Genomic DNA, 19,188 nt, shown 5'->3' with positions numbered 1-19,188 from the left:
CCATTTGTCTTGGACCAGTTCCCGGTATAAAATCTTGACCAAACCTCTTCAAACAAAACTTGACATTACAAGAAAGGAGTCTCGAAACTTAATCATATCCTAAATATCAATGCTCCTATAATTTCATGATTTCCATTAGAAGCACGTTGCGTTTGACCAGTCTCCGGTATAAAATCTTGACCAAACCTCTTCGAACGAAACTCGACGGTCCCGATCCGATCGTAAGAAAGGAGTCTCGTGCCCTAAATATCGATGCTCCTACAATTTAATGATTTTCATTAGAATCACGTTGCGTTTGACCGCGTGTTTCATATTTGGGTGAACAGAAACACATGAAAGTATTACGAGTCGAATTTATTTCGACCGATAAGTACAGTGTTTGGTAACAGAAAATATTTGATTTCGTTGAGCCTCAAGTACGCTGCACCTGCAATTTTATCCCACTTTACTCGTACATACAACGCATACGCTAGAGAAACGGCATACACGCGTGTCATACATATATTTTTACATCACCGTGTACGCGGGTACGTATGTATCTATTTACATACATAGACTAAGCTGTGTGCAAAAGACGGAACACGATTGGGTCCGACCGAATTCTGTGCATAATTCTCGTTTTGCGTAGGGTTTTATGCGATACATTTTTATTTTAACCGTGATGAAAGGATAGTAAACGCGGGACCAAAAGAAAGGAAAATAATATAGGATCGAAGTAACGGGTGAACGAATTTTAAAAGAAATTGTTACAAATGTCGAAAAACGCGAACGCATATACAGTCATACTTTTGATGAATAAAGTTTCGAACGAAAGATACTACTACAAGCTAGAAAATGTTCTGAATTTTAATGAACGTTAAAAGAAAAAAGAATGTTCGTGAACATCGTTGCGGTTGTTTTTTCCCCCCGTGCAGATTATTTAGTAACAATCAAAGTAACGATCCATGAGTATTCAGTCTCCCACGTCTGAATCTTTGTTGCCGATGGCGTAAAGTATGTGGAACGCGATTCCTAGTAACGCCGTTCCTATAAGATCGCCGAATGCCGTTAAATATGGTATCGCAGAACTGTCTGGATCCATTCCTCTTCTCCACATCCAAACGACCATCAATTGAGCGATGTACAATAACAAAATCACCTAACGATCAAATGAGAACGCGAACACGACATGTTTTAATTATCCATAATGGTTTTTTTGCATCAATTGTATGACATTACCGACGGTATACGATTAAGCGGCTTTACCTGCAGTAAAGCGGCGGTCAAATACACGGCAATAAATATGGGAGTAAAAGAAGTGTGTCCTGCTTGAAGGTAACTAATAGTATAACCAAATATTAGATGCCCGGGTATCACCATTGCTAATAAAACTCTCGCAGTCCTTGCGTGCCCACCTACAAGTTGTTCGAAGCGATATTTTAACGGAGAACCGTGGTACTTTACGTTTTACGCGGTGTTGATCCTTGTTTGACATACCTGTAGCAAAAAATACGTAGAATGGACTGAAACGAACGACGGGTATTTCTTGAATACCGGACCGTCGTTCTTTGTGTAACGATGTTGTCATTCTACTGGCTTGAACGGCGACCAAGTTGCCACCAACACCGTTTATCACTAATTGAAATACTGCTATGCCTTTGTAATTCGATACCGTAAAGTCTAGTATCAAACCCCCCACGCTGAAATGAATGGAAACTTTTTTCACACGATCGACGTCGTATACGATCTTGTTCTTTCAACGAAAAAAAATAACAAAACCTGCTTATCAACATTGCGCATATCACAGGCGTCCAGCCGTAATTCAATATTTCCTTTGTAAACGGATTTCTGGATGCTATGTAAACCCAAACGGGAGTAGTAATGATATGAAACACAATACAGGTCGGAGCTATCCATGGGGCATAATCTGAAACAACAATGTAGATCTAGAAATGAGTGCCGCGAGTTTCGCCCACGTTTGGTGTGCGTTTACCTATAACACCATAGAGAACAGATGCAATCCCTGAAAGAAGCGCCAAAGTGGTTAAATCTCCAAGAGAAGCTGCAATTGGTGTAGCTACATTATCTGGATTGATCTTCATCCACTTGGAAAACAGTATAACAGTCACCATCACTAAACCTAATACAAAACTGGCTACGAATGCAGTCACTAAGGCACTGGAGCACAATAAAAACGCATGGTGAATATCAAACCGTGCTTCTGGAATCCAACCGAGTATGACAGCAGCTATGGAAGCCAATAGGCCTACTACGGTAGCTTGACATTGTATCAAAGCTAGATTCCCAACGATTAAAGTCCATCGTTGCTTCTTTGTATCCATGTGTCCAAGATTCATGTGAGTCGAAAGCCTCGAGGCTAACGTCATTTCTAAATTACCTTTTAAACCAAGTAATGCTGGCACTAATATATATACCTCTGGCACCTCTTGAAATATTACCCAATGCTGTAACAAGAAATTAGTTTAGCCACTATACAGCTTCCTCAATATTTGTGTAACCGTTTCTATTAAATTTTATATTTGTACATACCTGTACAACATCCAATAACAAACTGGCAGTCACCATACCGAAACCAGCCAACAGAAAAGGTACAAACGTTTGTATAGATATGGACCAAACGTTTTCATCTTCTATCTGTATGCTTTGATTCTTTCGGGTAACGGATTTCTTTGTGTCGTTGTTAATCGATTGACGAATGATCGGCGATGGTATAAGTCGCCGCGCATCCTCGTCGCTTTCCGTTTCTTCCTCGGATTCCATTTCCGAGTCCACGGATGCATCGGTAATAGTCGGTCCGGGCGATTTATTGTTGCCTAATTCCACCATTTTACGCCCGTAAAATTTTTTTTCTGCTTTTCTATGCCGAATTTTTGGTAAATTGTTTATACACGTCTTTATCTCTATATTATCATGGCTCATTCTCGTAAAATTACTTTTCAAACAAATAGAACCGACTGTAAGAGATTCTACGGAAAAAGAGGGCTCTCGATTAATTTTTCAAACTTGGAGAAGAATCACCGCCGTCGCATATGTTTGTTTTCGGCCGGAACAACTTAAAACGTGTCTGTTGCCGAGTTTTGCATTCAACAACGAACCATTCTACTTGCTCGTACGATCTTCTTCACCCTCGATTCACCTCTCGTATCCTCTTCATCATACATTAAACTAAGGAACAATCGAGTTGGATTACACGTTGGAAAGAGAATTTACCTTTTTGTCTGACAATTCGTTTCTCCGATAAACGGAACACTTCGTACGAAATAAAAAGCAACATCGCGGTAAAACGTGCTTATTCCTAACAGGTATACATTCATCGTATTTATATTCCGAAAATGTTCGTACCGGTAAAAAGATTTTCGCGTAAACAATGAAATTAAATACGTATCGGCTTCCACTTAGCGATCGGGTTCGACTTGTTCGATCACGATCATGTCCAAAACGATTCGAGACGAATTTTGGCACATTATTGTTAGGCATAATTGAACTATTCAATTAGGAATCAGATGGATAAGAATAATATACGAAAAACTTGCTTTCAGTTATTAAATAGAACAGCTTATTCTAGCATGTCAAAACGTTAATTGAAAAGATATTGCGCGCGAACAATCGAAGCCGGTTCAACGGTTACAAAAATTAGTATTTCAATCACGTCTCGCATTCATTCGATTCTGATAAAGAGTGTTACGATGCATCGGAGAAAATTCTGCCAAGAGATTCAGAAAATTCTTTGACAAATTGCTCTCTATCGTCATAACGTAATATATTTTTGTTTGCCGCACAATGTTCGTCAACGAGTTAAATCGATTAATATCGTCCTACAAACAGATCCTTGGCAGATGAGAAAAGTATCGTATCGAGAAAGCGCCTATGACGTCTAAACATGGACAACCTAACCTCGAAACTGCACGACCTACCTCCAGTATGCGGCGATACGTTTCCATGTTTGTTCACCTCTCAACCACGGGGAGGCGTTTTTAATTGGTAAAAAATTGTGTTATGAAATATCGTAGAAAACACCAGACGGTACGAGGAACGTTTAATCTTGTATTTGAGGACGATCTCGCGTAGTATTTGATACTGTGAAGGCAGTATGTCGACCAGGCCGAGATATCAAATTGTAGTCAGCTGCTGCCACCACCGCAGCCTGATAGCACTTGCCGATGCATGCGTTTGTCATTAATGATCGTAATTAAAAGTATACGATCATTGTTTAATTTAGCAACGACACGAAACACGATAACACGGACATTTCGAAAATACAAATCGAGCATTACGATCGATGCCAGCAAATCATCCAAAGGTTGCCCGATAATTCCAATCGAAAGTGCAAGGTAAAACTTTACAGCGTACGTACAAATATCTAAAAGCAATGTTTTTAATTAAATAACGAGCAAAAAGCTGGTAAACAGGGATTCGATCATGTTTATGTTAATACGTGGAGGAATTTATAAACGTTGTATCGATTATTTCACCCACGATTGGAAAACAAGGCAACGGTAATTTACGACGAGTGCGCAATTTATTTTCAAAATGGCGCATTCCTCCTGCTTATTCCCAGCATTAATCGTTCCTACGTATTCGCTGTTTACTTTGTACACGTGTGCATTTTTATTCGCATTATACAGCTCCTGAACCGGTAAATCGTAGAGAAACACGTATTGAAATATCTTTCATTGTTTTTCGCGTTGAAATTCGAACGACTTGCTTCGAATTTCTTCGAGAATAGCACAAGCTTTATCGAATTTGGCAGTGGACTTGTGTTGCTATTAAAAAGAGCAGCGAATATAGCTCTCGTATGATTATACCTTTATTTTTATTTAGAAACGTATTGGGTGTCCCGAAAAAAATATTGCGTATTTTTAAGGTTTCGTTTGTTAAATCACGAAAGCGACGAATAGTGATTTCTAGATCTTGTACCGTGGTTCTGAAAACAGTCGTATTCTTCCGTAATACTATGGTTCTTTGGTTGCAAGAAAACATCGCACGTTCATGTTTGACGTCGTCGTTATCGTCGAATCAAATCCCACGCAAAAAGTGTGCCGTTGCTCGGAAAAGGCGATAGTTGGACGTAGCAAGGTCTGGACTATACACTAGGCGAATTATAGTTTCAATAATAGAATGATAGTTTCGTACTCGATAATGGCGCGAAAACACCGAGACCTAAATTTTTTCTCGACTCGTTTTAAAACTGAACGAAAAGAATGTCTCTGATAGACGCGTACCATTTTGTACGTTTGCAAAAATTAGAGGATGTAAAAATGTACTTTCTTCGATTTTTATTCGAACGAAAGATTCAATAGGGGATCGAAATAACGTAGAGTGGGTTGACGCAAATAAATTCATCCTGTAACGAGCGAGGTCTAATCGATTTAGACTAGTTTTAGTTGCTGGTTGCAAGGGGCAAACACCCGAAACGCGTAGCTTGAAATACCTTCGTCCGGGCAATGGGCATAGTGCCCGCGAACGAGATCTGCACTCGACAATGCATTGTGAGATTTTGACGGGTATCAGTGTTTCGTCGGTCTGTGTCTCGTGGGTGCCTCGTTTTCCGGATTCTCGTCGCGTCTCGTACGTTCAACGCGAATTTCGGTAAATTTTCTCTTCAAAACGGTTCGATTTATCTTTGGAACAAACACCAATTAATCTTTTAATGCCTCCGCGTTATCAAGATCAGCGATAATTACACACAGGTAAGTCTGCCGTTCTATGTTTTCGCCGAAATCGGTAACTTGGCAAAATAAAAAGTATACATTTCTCTCTCTGTCTCTCTCTCTCTCTCTGGGAATTCATAAATTTGTAAATTTAGAAATCGCTTATAAATGATTCGGTTCGTGAGTTTCTTATATTATTCGCTTCTAAACAATGTTGCCAGTATTTGAGTTCATGAAAAATTCATATAAAACTCATAAAAAAACCGACAACCTGTCTGAATTTGTTTTTGGAGTGATGTTAATAATGGTAATTTTTACATATTTTCCGGAAACCACCGACGCACTGTTGACTGTACGGCAATATTTACCGGTGCAGTTACCTTATTCAATGGTCGATAGCTTGAGTGAATGCAAAGTACAAGCGAATATTGATATTTTATTAGCACGTAATATAGTACTTCAGCACCGAATACGTTCAGTATTTTACGCGCGTTTCGATTGCAGAATTATTATATTTGGTTTCTGAAATTCACAGTTAAAATAAAGATTCTCTTATAAACGTATTCTTTTAATGGAAGCAGGTGGTTTGCCCTAAGTTATCGAGGGACTCTTCGGTAAGGCTTGTACAGTGACCTTTGCCCTAGACACGATTTGTGCTTGACGCAATTGACTCCTATACGGAGTCATTTGCTTAATAAAACTTGTGAGAAACAAGTTAAGCACTTAGCCACTCTAGTGGTATTATCTAGACGCTGTGAGTTTTATAAGTCGTAGACCGAACTTCAATCTGTGCTCGTTACAATAAAACAGTATTGTACGGCAGGAGCATTGTCGGTGCATTTGCAAGATGATTTAATTTATCGAACGGGTCCTGCCTGGCCGGTGATTTGTTTTTTTCCACAGACTTTTATTATTAAACTTATTCTCAATTAAATTCACCGGAACGTTCGAAGATTGTGGTTTAAATTAAATCAGCGTTTCGACCTCCCTTTGATGGGTCCTCATCGGGAATAGCAAGGTTATGCAACCTGCATTGTTAAGTAATCGGCACCGATATCATCTAAATTTTTCACTGTAACAACACCATGCGTCGTTACCAACACTGTCGCACGATTAACCGATCTCGTGTGTGCGCGAGTATTGGTATACTTTATGAGATATAGTACGCGTCCCTTTATATTTTTATTTTATCAAATTCACACACAGACACGATCGATCAATCGTATAAAGTGTAGATGATATCAGTGGCGATTACGTAACGATGCAATTGCACAACTATTCCCGACGAATACCAAAACAGAGAGATTTGTGGACGATATATACATAAATTGAGAACCGTGAAGAGAGACAGAGAGTAGGATTAACGTAAGATCCCGTGCATTGATCCAAGTTTCTACCATAGATTTCGGAGCGTCGAGGAAACATGGGTCGTAAAAAGTCTCGAAGCAAAAGGGCTGTTCAGCACTGTGAAAAACCAGAGAAGGACAATTGCGACGTGAAATCCACGGCCAAAGACGAAGAGGATAAAGAAAGCAACGAGAAGGCTCTCGAAGATCAAGAAACGGACGTCCCGATCGACGTCCATTCGCGGCTGTCCTATCCTCTGGTCGGCTCGACGTTGGAGGACTCGTCGAGCGACGAGGACATGGAACGCGTCGAATTGAGCGTCAGACCTCGATTCATGTTCGTGGCCAGCCTCTGCGCGGTTTGCCTGGAACAGTCCACAGTGTTTTGCGATTATTGTCAAATGGTGTCCTACTGCTCGACAGAGCACAGAACTCAGGGGCTGGGGGTGCACCGCGACTTGTGCGAGCCTCTGAAGGAGATCCGCTCCTCCATATCGACGATGCTCACCGGGGAATCGGACGAGCGTCTCGACGCGGAACAGTACCGCATTTACAGGCTTCAGCTGCTCGCGATCCTCGAGTCGGAGATCGGCAGACCGTTGAAACTCTGGGAGAAAGAGATCGTGCTGTATCCTCGGGTCTGTCGAATCTGTTGCAGCTTCCTCGAGGACCCTGTCTGCTGTACGCGTTGCTCGATGGAATCGGTTTGCAAGGACCACGACAAAGAGCACGAGAAATGGTGCAAAGAGTTCCAAGTACTTCGACGATGCCTCGTTTTACAGTACAGACACGGTTACGCGGATCCTCGGCTCCCGAACGCGTTGGAAGAATCGCCCCTCGAGTTGTTGGACTACAATTTCGACGATTTGATGCGACGAGTTTACGAAGATTGTCCGTATTACCGTGAAATGGACAGCTACACGTACGCCACGCTGTCCCATCTGTGCACGATACCTCTAACTGCCCTCTATTCCATGCAAGTCGCATGCCCCGAATGGAGTACCAAGACCGAATGCACCGTGCACGTGGTCGGGGCGGAATTCCAATTCGAGGGCGTGAACCTCCAAGTCTGGGAGAAGCTGTTCCTCCATTTTCTGCCGAACCTGAAGACCCTTCGCGTGCTGCTGGTCGGGCCTGAGCTACGGTTGCCCAGCGGCGTCATAGCGAACCTTCTGTCGAAGGTGAAACTTTGCTCGGTGTGCAAGTCCAGCAAGAGATCCGTCACGGTTCTGTTTCGACAGGAGTGGATCTACCACGAGCTGGTACGCAACGAGCACGTCGACGAGCCCGATTTGATCTGCGCCTTCAACCCCGGACTCTATCGGAGCACGGGTTTCGCGGGGGAGGACACCTGGCCGGAAACGATACGAGAGTTTTGCAAGAGTTCGGTTCCCGTGGTCGTCACTTCGTACACCGCGGACGAGATACATTGGGAAATAACGAGGATCAAGTCCATCAGCGACGTGGACGTTCTCCTGGAGCCGCGACGGAATCCGTTCGCCTCTGTCAAACCGGATCGAAACTTTGTCAGCGACGACACGAACCCCCTCATATACAAGAATTATTACGTCACTGTCGTTAAAGCGAAATCGACCTCGTTGTAACTGGTTCGAGCATACTCAACTGCACGAACTACTTGTGGATATTTAGTCGAAAAATGAAAATTTCTTTGGCAAGATACTTCGAACGGCGAGCACCTCTGGTTTCGAATGCATCTGTGCCGCTGTCGCAACTTCCAAGTAGATATAGCCTGTGGAGCAAATATAGCGATCTACTTAAGTCAGTTTCGAGTTAAGCGAATACCCTTGTTGGGAACAAACTGCTAAATAGGTTTTTCTCTGCGCGATGGCGGTCTGTTGGCTGCAGGGCCGCGCGTACTACTTACAATATCTGCCTTGAGACGTTCAGGTCCTTGAGATAGCGATCTTCAAACTGCCGGTGCTCCCCTAAAAAATAAAATCTCTGCGTAATAAGCAAAAAAAAACTTTTTTACTGGAATTGTAAGACCTTTGGAAACCGCTATCTCGTCTCGACGTCGAATATTTTTACGACTTTTATAACGAAACTGTACGCTCGATCATTATTTTACGACCAATAAAACATGCAATAAATTTTAAAACGTTATTTGTTATTTGTTCATCTGCTCGTCTGTGTTTGATTTCGCTGAACCGACTACCACGTAGGAATATTAATATGAGAAATATACATATCGACACCTTCGACTCTGCAGCTGAACAAACTTACAATTCTCTCGCTCTTCGATTGAATAAAATTCTTGTTTAAAAACCTACCTTCTGTTGCGTATAGTGTTAATAGATTATTACTAGAAATTTTTACAGAAATTTACGAAATTTCTTCTCTGATTTACCTGTTTAATTTACTCCGATCTATCCTCGCCCAGTGATAATGCAACATCAACGACACCAGACGGTTCGTCTAAATTTGTCTGCACCTGCTCACCATGCCACTAAATTTCTGTCTGTCTATTATTGTAACTCTCTCTCTCAGTCAATATACGTTCTACAGATACTTTGAAACACACAAGCTCTTTATCCTTTCTCGTGCTAATGATTTCTTATAAAGGCTAACGAGAATCACGAACAATAAATCTTTTTATCAATCTGTGAGGGGATGGTCAAACTCCTCCCTTGGAACCCGCGTTCCTATTCTTAAATAAATATGTTTGACTTTCAATTTTTATACTGTTTTAGTAAAAGTTCCAAAAGTACTCAAATTCCTGCACCGACTCAGCCCTGAATCGGTATCCTGCGGTCAAGGGTGCCACCATCTTGGAATCCTGCAGTTTCTACGCGACCACTATATTTGTTCCATCGAGTATACGGCACGTTTTAACCTAGAAGCCGTTCGAAAGTACACGCGGTACGTATTACAGAATTAGTCACCTCTACTTTAATTGTAAGTAGGAAGTCTAATTGCAAACCAGCACACGCGTACACGCGTCGGCGAATTCAGATCAATTCCACGAAATTTGGTAGTTGAAGAAAACGGTTACCAACAACGTTGAATATCACAGGTGAAAATATATTTAACTTAGCGACCATTTGCAAATCTTCTCCAGCGTTTCTCTGTTTCTTTTTTTTCTTCTTTTATAGTCATCCATTCTTGTACTGTACGCGACATTTGTATGTTTGCATGTATACAGATATAAATATATTAGGTATGTGTTATGTAGCAGCGTTGCACTAAGTGTAAGACGAGTTGCGCGAATTATTTACAGCGGACAACTTTCACGTTCTACGTCGAGACCGGGGTCTCCTAGAGGATTGTTAACAGGAGAAGGGGGAAACTGTCTTTTGGGCCTTTCTTCCCTCCCCCATTGATTATTTACGTTCCCAGGCTCTTTGTAGCGATCCTTTCGATTTCGACTAGTTCCAAAAAACGAACGGAGAGGGGGGAAAGGGAAGGAAGATGGCAAAAACTTAGGGGTGCGTTGTATTGAGGTAGCCTCGACTCCGTACGACTAAAATTTGGCGACCAAAAGGACCACGATCGTCGAAAGCAGGAGGATCGGCGAGCTAGCGATCGGGTTTACCGAGTTCGCCAGCTCGTAATAGTAACGATTGTACGCGTTGTCGCAATGGGATGGCCAGTCTTTGAAGCACGCCGCGTACGCCACGACATGAGCGATGTAATTTTGTTCGAAGGTGCCGCGAATCAAGTGAGAGTAGGGACCTGAAAGAAAAATCGTTCGTTTTTACGAATGTATTAAACTGGTCTAATGAAACGAAAAATCAAAGATGGCGGTTCACCTATCGCGTAGACTCCCACGTCTTCGCCTCCGTGCGTCTCATCCTTCAAGTACATGCCAGCCATGCTCTGATATAACGGTTCCCCGCGAGTTTTGTCGGTCTCCACGGGTATCCACGTCTCGTTGACGTTGTTGCTGTCGTTACGCCTGTGATGGTAGAAACCTGGCCCATTGGCGTAGCTGAGCGTCTCGTAGGGTTTGATTTCCGGCTTGTATTGATCGTTGGCGAACCCGAGGATGTCGTTTCCTCTGGTCGGGTAGCCATTTATGGTGAACGAGTGCGAATGATCGGCTGTTACGATCATCAGCGTCTCCTCCACCTTGAGCTGCCTCAACGCTACGTTCACGGCTTCCTCGAGCTCTGAGACTTCTCGTAGCGCCAGCTTGGCGTAGTTGCGGTGATGGGCTATGTCTATTTTCCCGCTCTCCACCTGCGAAACGTCCACAGCTATCTGGGGAATTCTTTGGCAATTCTTTCTGGAGAAGCGACGCGGTTTCGTTGCAAAAATATTCCATGCCTTGTGCGTCTTCCGCCTGCTTTCATGCATGCCCCGACACGTTTTTTCAACGATGTTGACACACGTTCAGGAATGCATACTCGTTAAAATAGGCAGTAAACTTCGATCGGCTGTAGAATTTATGGTATGCATTGTAAACCAGTTATTGCCTCTATTTTTTGTCGAGTAACGAGGAAAAACTAGTAATTCCCGCGCGCGAAAAAATGATATTAAAAGTGCAAATGTATGCAGACTTGCGTAATAGTTGGAATTTTTAATGAAATTAGGATAAACTCAGGTCATTTCCACGAACTTGCCATTGTTTCAAGAACGAAAGAACTTCCCTTTTTAATGGCAGTTAAAAAATGATCGCGTAAGGGCTGCTGCAACCCTTTCCGGGCAACTGGCTATAAGGGGGAAGTTTGATTAGATTAGTTTCATGGTACATAGATCCGAGCACGTGCTGACCAACGAAAGAACGTGTCTTGCCATCGAAATGGGCGGAAGATACTTTAAACATACTCGAAAACCATCGATCCCTGGATCTACCGTTTATCTCAATTCTTCTACATCGAAACAAATGAAATTGCAAAAGCTCTGCTTAGAAAGCTTTATTAGATATCTCGCGACACGACGATGGTTCGTAACTTCTTAACGATGAAAGTTTCGATCCCCGCGACTTACCATTAAGAGGAAACCGTTTTTGTTCTTTCGTAGCAGCCTGATGGCTTGCGACGTCATATTGGCTAAACTCGGTGTCTCCGCTGTTTTCATCGTGTGATAGGGAAGATGACTGGAGGAGAAAACTCCTAGAATCTTCGAAGTATTGCTGATGTCCAAGGACATCAGTTCGTCGGCGTTGGTCACTAGCTTCCCGTCGGGATTCTTGCTCGCCCATTCCTCCGCCAAGTTTCGTCCGTCTCCTCTGAAGCACGTATCGGGGTCTGTCGGTTCCATTGGTAAACCCAGGTGTTGTGCACCGCCGCCCATCATCACCTAGAGCAATTTCACGGTCGTAAAATCGCGAAGGAACGAGAATTCTAAAAATACCGCGGAGTCGTTTCAGAAATTTTCCAGGAAGCAATGAATAAACGAAGATCTTCTTACTTGAAAGTTCCTTCCGGGTTCGTCTTCGATCAGCTGGCTCGCTATATCCTTTACACAGTTTGTGTACTTTTTCGGTATCGAGGTATCGCACTCCCAATCGCGATTATTGGTATGAGCGTACAATCCAGCTGGCGTAGCATGAGTGATTCTGGTCGTGGTGACGAACCCTAGATCCAAGCAAATCGAACTTCGTAAATATTTTCCGGTCCCGCGTGTTTCAAAGCCGGGCCAAAAGTAATTACATCAGTCACCGTCTAATTATATGTAATCGCAGCACGATTACGTTGTAATCATAATTACAAATTTTAAAAGCGTGTAATGGCTGTCTAATTATCGTGTAATCACCGAGTGCTTAGAGCGTAATTACGGCACGATTATACATAATCGCTTCGTGGTAAATATAATGAAATTAAGTTTCGTCCAACTACGGTGGTTATCTACCGAACATAAGTGAATTAGTTTTAACGAGCAGCAAAGATTATAGCGTTTCGTCCTAGATCCTGCTTTAGATGCGCCTTCAAGGCCCCTCCAGATTTTATTCGAATATTAAATAAACCGGGTAACTCAAGATAATCGCAAACAAAAGGGTTCTTCGTAATTTTTCAAAATTTTTCGCCTAACCTGAAAGACCCGTGACTCGTGGAAATTTAAAAAAAATAAATGCAACTAAAAAATTTTAACATATTCCAAGAATTGTCGTTTACATTTTTAATCTTCAAATTTGCATTAAACTACGGAACGAATAATTTTAACGCGTTCGACCTATTTCCCTGTATCTTTAATCGGGTTAATCGATGGAGCAGGGCGTTCAATGGTGTACCGTGTAGTAATATATAAATAATAACCCATCGATAATAACCTTTGACTCGAATTCTAACTTTTATTAGACGAACGACCGACGAAGATGCAGTCCGCTCGTCGCGTTGTACGAAATTTTCATCTAGATGAGAGTTTTGTTCATCTCTATGCGTATCGTGGAACGTTACGCGTCAGATAAAACGGAAGGTCGACGCGTGACCTCCTCCGGCGTGTCGTTTTCGCGCTCGTTTCGACAAGGTCTATTCGATACTGATGTTTAACGTTTAAACACCGGTAGCTGACCGTGAGTCGACCGTAGTTGTCAGCGAATCACGCTTGCGCGATGTCACACACCTACTTTTATCTATGCTCATCGTTAGAGTGGTCGTGTGCTCGTCCGCAACCACACACCGAAACCTTCCTATTCGTTCCATTGTAACGTTAAACACACATTTCCTTCGTTTTTTAAACAATTTCGTTCAACTTTTCCCACTGCGATTAATCTCTGCCTAGAAACCTCTGTTCGCAATTTAGTTTTTAATAATTGCATAGGTTGTTTCAGAAAGATGTAGTGCTCATAGAAACAAGCGAGAGAGCCTAATTCGATAATAGATTCTGATTCTAGTAGAGCTACTCTTCGAGATTTCATTTTGACGCTCGTACTATTTTCCGCTGTATATGCTGGCCTTAAAAAGGCTCGAACCAAGAGAATATACTGTCTGGGATTTATTGCTCGCGTTTGACCGCGAAAAGTGGTATGTAAATTGGAAAAAACTTATGTTTTACTTCCATTTTTACGACTGGGCTGTCGCAATCGAGGCCGTATTACTGCCAGTTCGGTCACGCTTTTTCGCGTTTCCCTTCGATCCATTCGTTGCGGAACAGTAGAACGACCGACAAGAAACGGCTTATTAGTCTCAAACAGGGCTCTGGATCTTAATACTTCACGGATTTAAAAATAGCAAGTTCTCAATCCGAAAAGAAAAGAATAGAAAATGACTAGCGTCTTAAATTGTGTGTGTGTGTTTTTTTAATATAGATAAACGCGTTTAATTTTCTTTAAATTATGGATCCTACACAAGGGTTAAAAGAGTGAAATTAAACGACTCACCGGTGGCCAGGCCCGATTGTTGCGCCCAATCAGCGACCGTCGACAGCCTGCTAACTTCGTTGGTGGATTTGTCGCATTCGTTATATCGCGATCTGGTATCCAACCCGATCACCCTGTAGCGGCATTTGACGCCAGAAAAGATCGCGGTGGCCGTTCCAGCGGAGTCTGGCACCTGCTTGTCGGTGTTGTACGTCTGCAAACGGGAAACGCGAATCGTGAACCGATTTTACCCTTCGTCCACGCGATACTTGGCTCATAATAATCGAGTCCAGTCGAAGGGAAGGGTTTAAGAAAATTGGTAAAGCAAAATAGAAACTAGTGGAATTCCTCACTAGATATCGAGGAATTCCACCCCCTCGAATATGTAAAATTTTAAGGCGTGAGATCTGTGCTATGGGGTAACAATCCAAATTCTATGATCAGGGATGAATTCAGCCGATAAGTACAGATATATGGGCGATACCTTGGACAATCCAGTGTTGGGGAACTTCTCGAAAGCCAGTTTATATTCTTCTCCGGTCGTACCCTTGGCTTGGCCTGTGAATATACGGCCAGCCGTGATCGTAGATAGACCCATACCATCTCCGATGAATATAATTATGTTCTTCGCCTTGTGTTCGATATTCCTGTAAGCTAGATTCTTCTGGAGATTTTCCTGTCCAGATTTCAGCCAAAAGGACATCTCTGAGGACAAATGGAAATGTTAATAGTAACCACGATAGAACTATTCGATGCATCTAATATAAACCACCCCAGTATTATTTACAAATGCCTAGTAAACGACTCAGCAGAGTAGGTTCAAAGTGTCGCTCACCGGTGACCACCGTGACAGTAAATGTTTAAACGTCGAAGAGAATATATTCTTCGAAAGTACAACGATTGCATTGTTTAATAACAACCTCGATATTAAAATTCTATTTGGAGACGTGAACACGAATTGAATTTAAAAGCGAACCCATATATCGGCAGCTGGAGGAATCATTTCGACAAGGTTTAATGCTAAATAACCAGTCGAGGTTCCCTTTCAATCGTCGACTAAGAAAGTAAATATTTATGAGTTAACGAGAAAAATAGTCTAAAATAATCGACCATAAATAATTTGTGTCCTTTAAAAAAACAGCTGTTATCTCGGTTTTCAAAGCGATTTACTAACTAAATTTCTACTTTTGAAAATGTTGTTTCTCCGCGCTTAGGTAAGAAAACGATCGTTCTATCTGTGACGCTTATCAGATGAAAATATGATCGCTTCGTACTATGTTCGAGCAATATAAACACGGTTAAATATTAAGCAAAGATGCTGGTTCGTAAATTCTGTTCCGGGCCAGACAAACTTTATTTTATTTTTAAAGTTCTCGACGTTCTTGTAAATCTCGGGAAATCAAAGGAGGGATTCGGGAATTTCCTTATCGCGAGAAACAAAAATCCCCAGAGAAAACACACGATGATCGAGCCCCGGCTGGCAGGGATCGCGGGAACTCGTGTTTCGCGCGGCAAAACACCGGAAAGCTAAAGTTTAATTGGTCGACACGGATCTCGTGCAGATCTTGCGTCGTGTTTTCCAAATTGCGAAAACAATTATCGAATTGCGGAGCGATCGGCGGCGAGGTAAGACGATACGCTTTTCGATTTCCCGCGGAGATTCAATTTCACGGTCGAGAGTACATTAACGATTTCAAGTTGCGGAAACCGTATTATAATTGCAAAGTCATTTTCAGTATCGGCGACTCGTGTTCCGCTCCAAGGCTCGATCGAGTCAAGACCAATCAGGCTCCGAACTAATTCTTATTGTAACGTTTCTAATCTTTATTGCGTCCGCGATACCGCTGAAATTTTGACGAACCAGAGTTTAACGAACTTATTCTATGCTCAAACAACATTTAAATCATCCTCCAACTTTTAAATCTTCCAGACTTTATCCAAGCTTGTTCGAATCTTGTCCAAACTTCGCTATCAAAGGGTGACATTACAAACGGTTAAAAATGTAATGCACGATCAAATTTGCTCGGGTAATTAATTCGAGTACTCTTGATTTAATTTCTATTTTCAAGCTAGTTCCTGCGTACTAATAATCGTATATATCGTTTATACTCGCGCGCGACAAACTCGAGGCATGTTGGTCGGAGGTTTAACGCGACTTAGAACCTAGTGTACTCTCGTTAATCCTAATCTCCCGTGAGATCGAATCGCGAACCAAAGCAATGCAATTCTAGGAAATATTTTCACAAACCTTCGTAAGTGCTCGCATCCCGCGGAAGGGCGTCGGAGCCGAGAAATCCCAGAAGGGTGAAAACCAGTACAACCAATCGTTTCATGTTTGTTGAGCCTGTGATCCTGCAAAACGTCAAACGCGTTAACGAAATTTATTCTCGACCTTTGTTCGATCGCTGAAAAACGGGTCGAAGAGGGGAGAGTAATATTTTTTACACGCGCGGAGCTTTCGTTTTCGAGAAAATGGAGTCTGAAGATTTATCGGGGACGCGTGCAACGGAGTCCGGGGCTTGGACGTCGGTTCAAGTAGAATTAGTGAGTAATGGCTAGACGCGTCAGCCGAATTGTATTTAATCGCACGCGCGTCCGATAACTTCTCAACACACAACTATCTGAGAAACGAACGAATTTTATTCCACGTTCTTTCGTTTATATTTCTACGATCATCCCCTAATCGTACCACGAGTTTCCGTAAAATTTCTAACGTCGCGCGGAACGCGGAAATATTTATGCAAAAAGCGCGAATTCCAACGAAAACATTGACGAGTTCGTGCGTTTGCAAATGTATTGTTCCGACGAATGGCGGCCAAGAATAGATTGGAAACAGAAATTGATGAAGAAAGCGACCGTTCCGTCGAAGTTACGCCATCGATCAGGCAATTACCGTCTAACTGTCAGCGAAGTAAATGAAAATTGGCCACAGGTCGGTCAAAATTTAACTGCGTTTAAGACCAAGTTTGCCGAGTCAGCCTAACCCGAGCTCGTAAGCAATATACCTGGTCGAAATGCCAGTTTGCGTTCGTCGTAATCTTTTATTTACCGTTTCGAAGCATGAAACTAACCGATCAAGGAGGTCTTTTATTTAAAAGGTTTACTTGGCTAAGGGATGAAACCGGTTGAGAGCTACTGCTATAAAGAGTTATTAGATATTAAACGAACCCCTGTTACGAAGTCACACTGGCTGGAGTTGTCTGTTTCTATTTATATTTTCTTTGATTCGAACGTTCGTTGATTGGTTAATAGGAGAGACCTGAACGAAGGTTCGGAAGCGTCCTTTCGACGACGAACGATGGGACTGAACGATCCCACGACGATCGGAAATCTGTGTCTTTTTGTTAATTCGTAATCTTATCTACAAAAGATACAACAAAATATGAGGAGTTCGACGATTGTACGAATGTCAATTCTTAATAATGTCGGACACTTGCGAAACCGCAGCTACCTCCAAGGACTCGATTCCTCATCGCGTTAATGTATAAACATACCACGTTGCATTTAAAAGAAGAATGACACTACGTATAAATTGTTCTTCGACAGTTACGACCATATCTCATGGAACCATTCAGATGTACTTATTCCACTGTTTCGAAAACGGCGGGGTTGAGAAACATAGTGGTGTAAGTCGCATAAAATGTTTTGCAATCGATGATTGAAAAGATGCCAGATAAATATTAACGTTACAAAAGAAAGTGTGAGAAAGTGTTAAAAAATGTCTGTGTATGTAAATAATTGGAGGATGTTTAAATTCTGGAGAAAATTTAGTAATGAATACATTTTTAATGAATAATAATTTTGAACGTACAATATAATATATTCTTTAATTTTTATGTAAAAGTATAATAATAGAGTAAGGTGGACTTGCATCATTAAGGCTAACTTTGTTTAGTGACAAACAAAAGTTTCACTATTTCTCGGCAAAATAGCAAGTAAATCGATTTCGATGATAAATAGAAGGTTTCAAATTCAGTGTTGACTAAAATTTGAAGAATTTCGACTTACATCATCATGACTCTCGACCCGCCAATCGTCGACTTCCTCATTTTTGTTAAAACGACAGAGTCTTGGAACCGCGGAGCGCATAATGGAGTAACGCGAAGCTTTCGACGGAAACTACTCACCGTACGAATGCACGGTACGCTCATCGCCGCGACCGGGACGCATAATCTATCATTCTGCGAAGGTAGATTGAGATCGAAGGTGGGCAATTTCGGTGCTTCCCTTGTGCGACACGGCCGTCCTCGCACTGTTTGCGCGCGTGGAACGCGCTCGTAGAAAGGGAGAGACGGATGGACGAACGGGAAGGGACCGAGCAGTGCAAAGGGGAGCTTATTCGGGTCAGTCGACGAGTCAACGAAAACGATCCGATACCGTGGTGCACGATACGAATTCACGGCGCGTACCGATCGCGGCTGGCCACTGAACGAGCGAACGCGATGTTTCGCGCGATACGACACGCGAATCGCGTGGGTGAGTCCGTTGTCGGTATAGGTAGCTTCTCGAAAACAGGACGTAAGCGATATTAAGAAAATTACCTACCTCTCTTCCGTTCGTGGCCGGAGAATCGTAGCCGTGGATCTGACGGGTCTGTGGTCGCACGCTGTGTCGTCAAGCACGTGTCTCGCACCGGACCATTCTCCGAGCGTGGAAGCAGAAGCGGAAGATTAGTCCGCGAGACGAGCGATGGTGGGACGCGTCTGCGTCGATTGAACCGTGTTCCACCTGGTGAATTCGTGGGAACCCGGCTCGTAAGGAGCCGCCGTGAGGACGAAACAGACGCGACGACGGTTGCCAAGCGAGCGCGAGACCGACTCGACGATTTCGAAAAAATCGTTGTCGTTCGATTTTTATCCGGGCGTCTATTGCCCGACCGGATCGCGGCGCCGTAATAACGCTAATACAGCGCCACCGAGGAAGTTTGTCA

At 42.6% G+C, this 19,188-nt stretch overlaps 3 protein-coding genes across 5 annotated transcripts; 1 reads left to right on the top strand and 2 right to left on the bottom strand.

The window, feature by feature from the left end:
• Positions 1 to 339: 339 nt before the first annotated feature.
• On the bottom strand, positions 340 to 4,369 carry LOC122397609 (solute carrier family 41 member 1-like). 3 transcript variants are annotated; one of them, XM_043396865.1, is made up of 7 exons: positions 3,915 to 4,369; positions 2,530 to 2,966; positions 1,973 to 2,444; positions 1,759 to 1,906; positions 1,477 to 1,679; positions 1,246 to 1,394; positions 340 to 1,138 (listed from the first exon to the last, which is right to left on the bottom strand). In XM_043396865.1, the coding sequence occupies exons 2-7, from the start codon at positions 2,917 to 2,919 to the stop codon at positions 953 to 955; spliced, it is 1,548 nt and encodes a 515-aa protein (XP_043252800.1). In that variant the 5' UTR covers positions 2,920 to 2,966; positions 3,915 to 4,369; the 3' UTR covers positions 340 to 952. The 3 variants fall into 3 exon arrangements, with proteins under 3 accessions (XP_043252800.1, XP_043252799.1, XP_043252801.1); XM_043396864.1 differs by having other exon boundaries at positions 2,530 to 3,165; positions 3,915 to 4,368; XM_043396866.1 differs by having other exon boundaries at positions 2,530 to 2,857; positions 3,915 to 4,368.
• A 1,098-nt stretch (positions 4,370 to 5,467) lies between these two features.
• LOC122397683 lies at positions 5,468 to 9,489 on the top strand. Its single transcript, XM_043397004.1, has 2 exons — positions 5,468 to 5,690; positions 7,054 to 9,489. The coding sequence occupies exon 2, from the start codon at positions 7,075 to 7,077 to the stop codon at positions 8,599 to 8,601; it is 1,527 nt and encodes a 508-aa protein (XP_043252939.1). The 5' UTR covers positions 5,468 to 5,690; positions 7,054 to 7,074; the 3' UTR covers positions 8,602 to 9,489.
• Positions 9,490 to 10,058: 569 nt separating this feature from the next.
• On the bottom strand, positions 10,059 to 18,941 carry LOC122398011 (alkaline phosphatase 4). Its single transcript, XM_043397582.1, has 8 exons — positions 18,804 to 18,941; positions 16,507 to 16,610; positions 14,743 to 14,963; positions 14,280 to 14,472; positions 12,371 to 12,537; positions 11,948 to 12,259; positions 10,768 to 11,197; positions 10,059 to 10,690 (listed from the first exon to the last, which is right to left on the bottom strand). The coding sequence occupies exons 2-8, from the start codon at positions 16,589 to 16,591 to the stop codon at positions 10,479 to 10,481; spliced, it is 1,620 nt and encodes a 539-aa protein (XP_043253517.1). The 5' UTR covers positions 16,592 to 16,610; positions 18,804 to 18,941; the 3' UTR covers positions 10,059 to 10,478.
• Positions 18,942 to 19,188: the final 247 nt, after the last annotated feature.

The sequence above is a fragment of the Colletes gigas genome, unplaced genomic scaffold, assembly GCF_013123115.1.
Source record: "Colletes gigas isolate AHSC1104 unplaced genomic scaffold, ASM1312311v1 Colletes_gigas_Sc00010, whole genome shotgun sequence".
Taxonomy (NCBI): Eukaryota; Metazoa; Arthropoda; class Insecta; order Hymenoptera; family Colletidae; genus Colletes; species Colletes gigas.
Note: the sequence above shows the minus strand (reverse complement) of the source record. Positions and strands in the feature narration are given on the sequence as shown.

Excerpts from the sequence above, each read along its gene's own strand:
- LOC122397609 (XM_043396865.1), bottom strand. The coding sequence starts at position 2,919 with ATGAGCCATGATAATATAGAGATAAAGACGTGTATAAACAATTTACCA. Across the intron at positions 1,395-1,476 it reads CTACGTATTTTTTGCTACAG|GTGGGCACGCAAGGACTGCG; the intron begins GTATGTCAAACA and ends AACAACTTGTAG. Across the intron at positions 1,139-1,245 it reads TGACCGCCGCTTTACTGCAG|GTGATTTTGTTATTGTACAT; the intron begins GTAAAGCCGCTT and ends TTTGATCGTTAG.
- LOC122397683 (XM_043397004.1), top strand. The coding sequence starts at position 7,075 with ATGGGTCGTAAAAAGTCTCGAAGCAAAAGGGCTGTTCAGCACTGTGAA.
- LOC122398011 (XM_043397582.1), bottom strand. The coding sequence starts at position 16,591 with ATGAAACGATTGGTTGTACTGGTTTTCACCCTTCTGGGATTTCTCGGC. Across the intron at positions 14,473-14,742 it reads CCAACACTGGATTGTCCAAG|ACGTACAACACCGACAAGCA; the intron begins GTATCGCCCATA and ends TCCCGTTTGCAG. Across the intron at positions 12,538-14,279 it reads ACAATCGGGCCTGGCCACCG|GGTTCGTCACCACGACCAGA; the intron begins GTGAGTCGTTTA and ends GCTTGGATCTAG.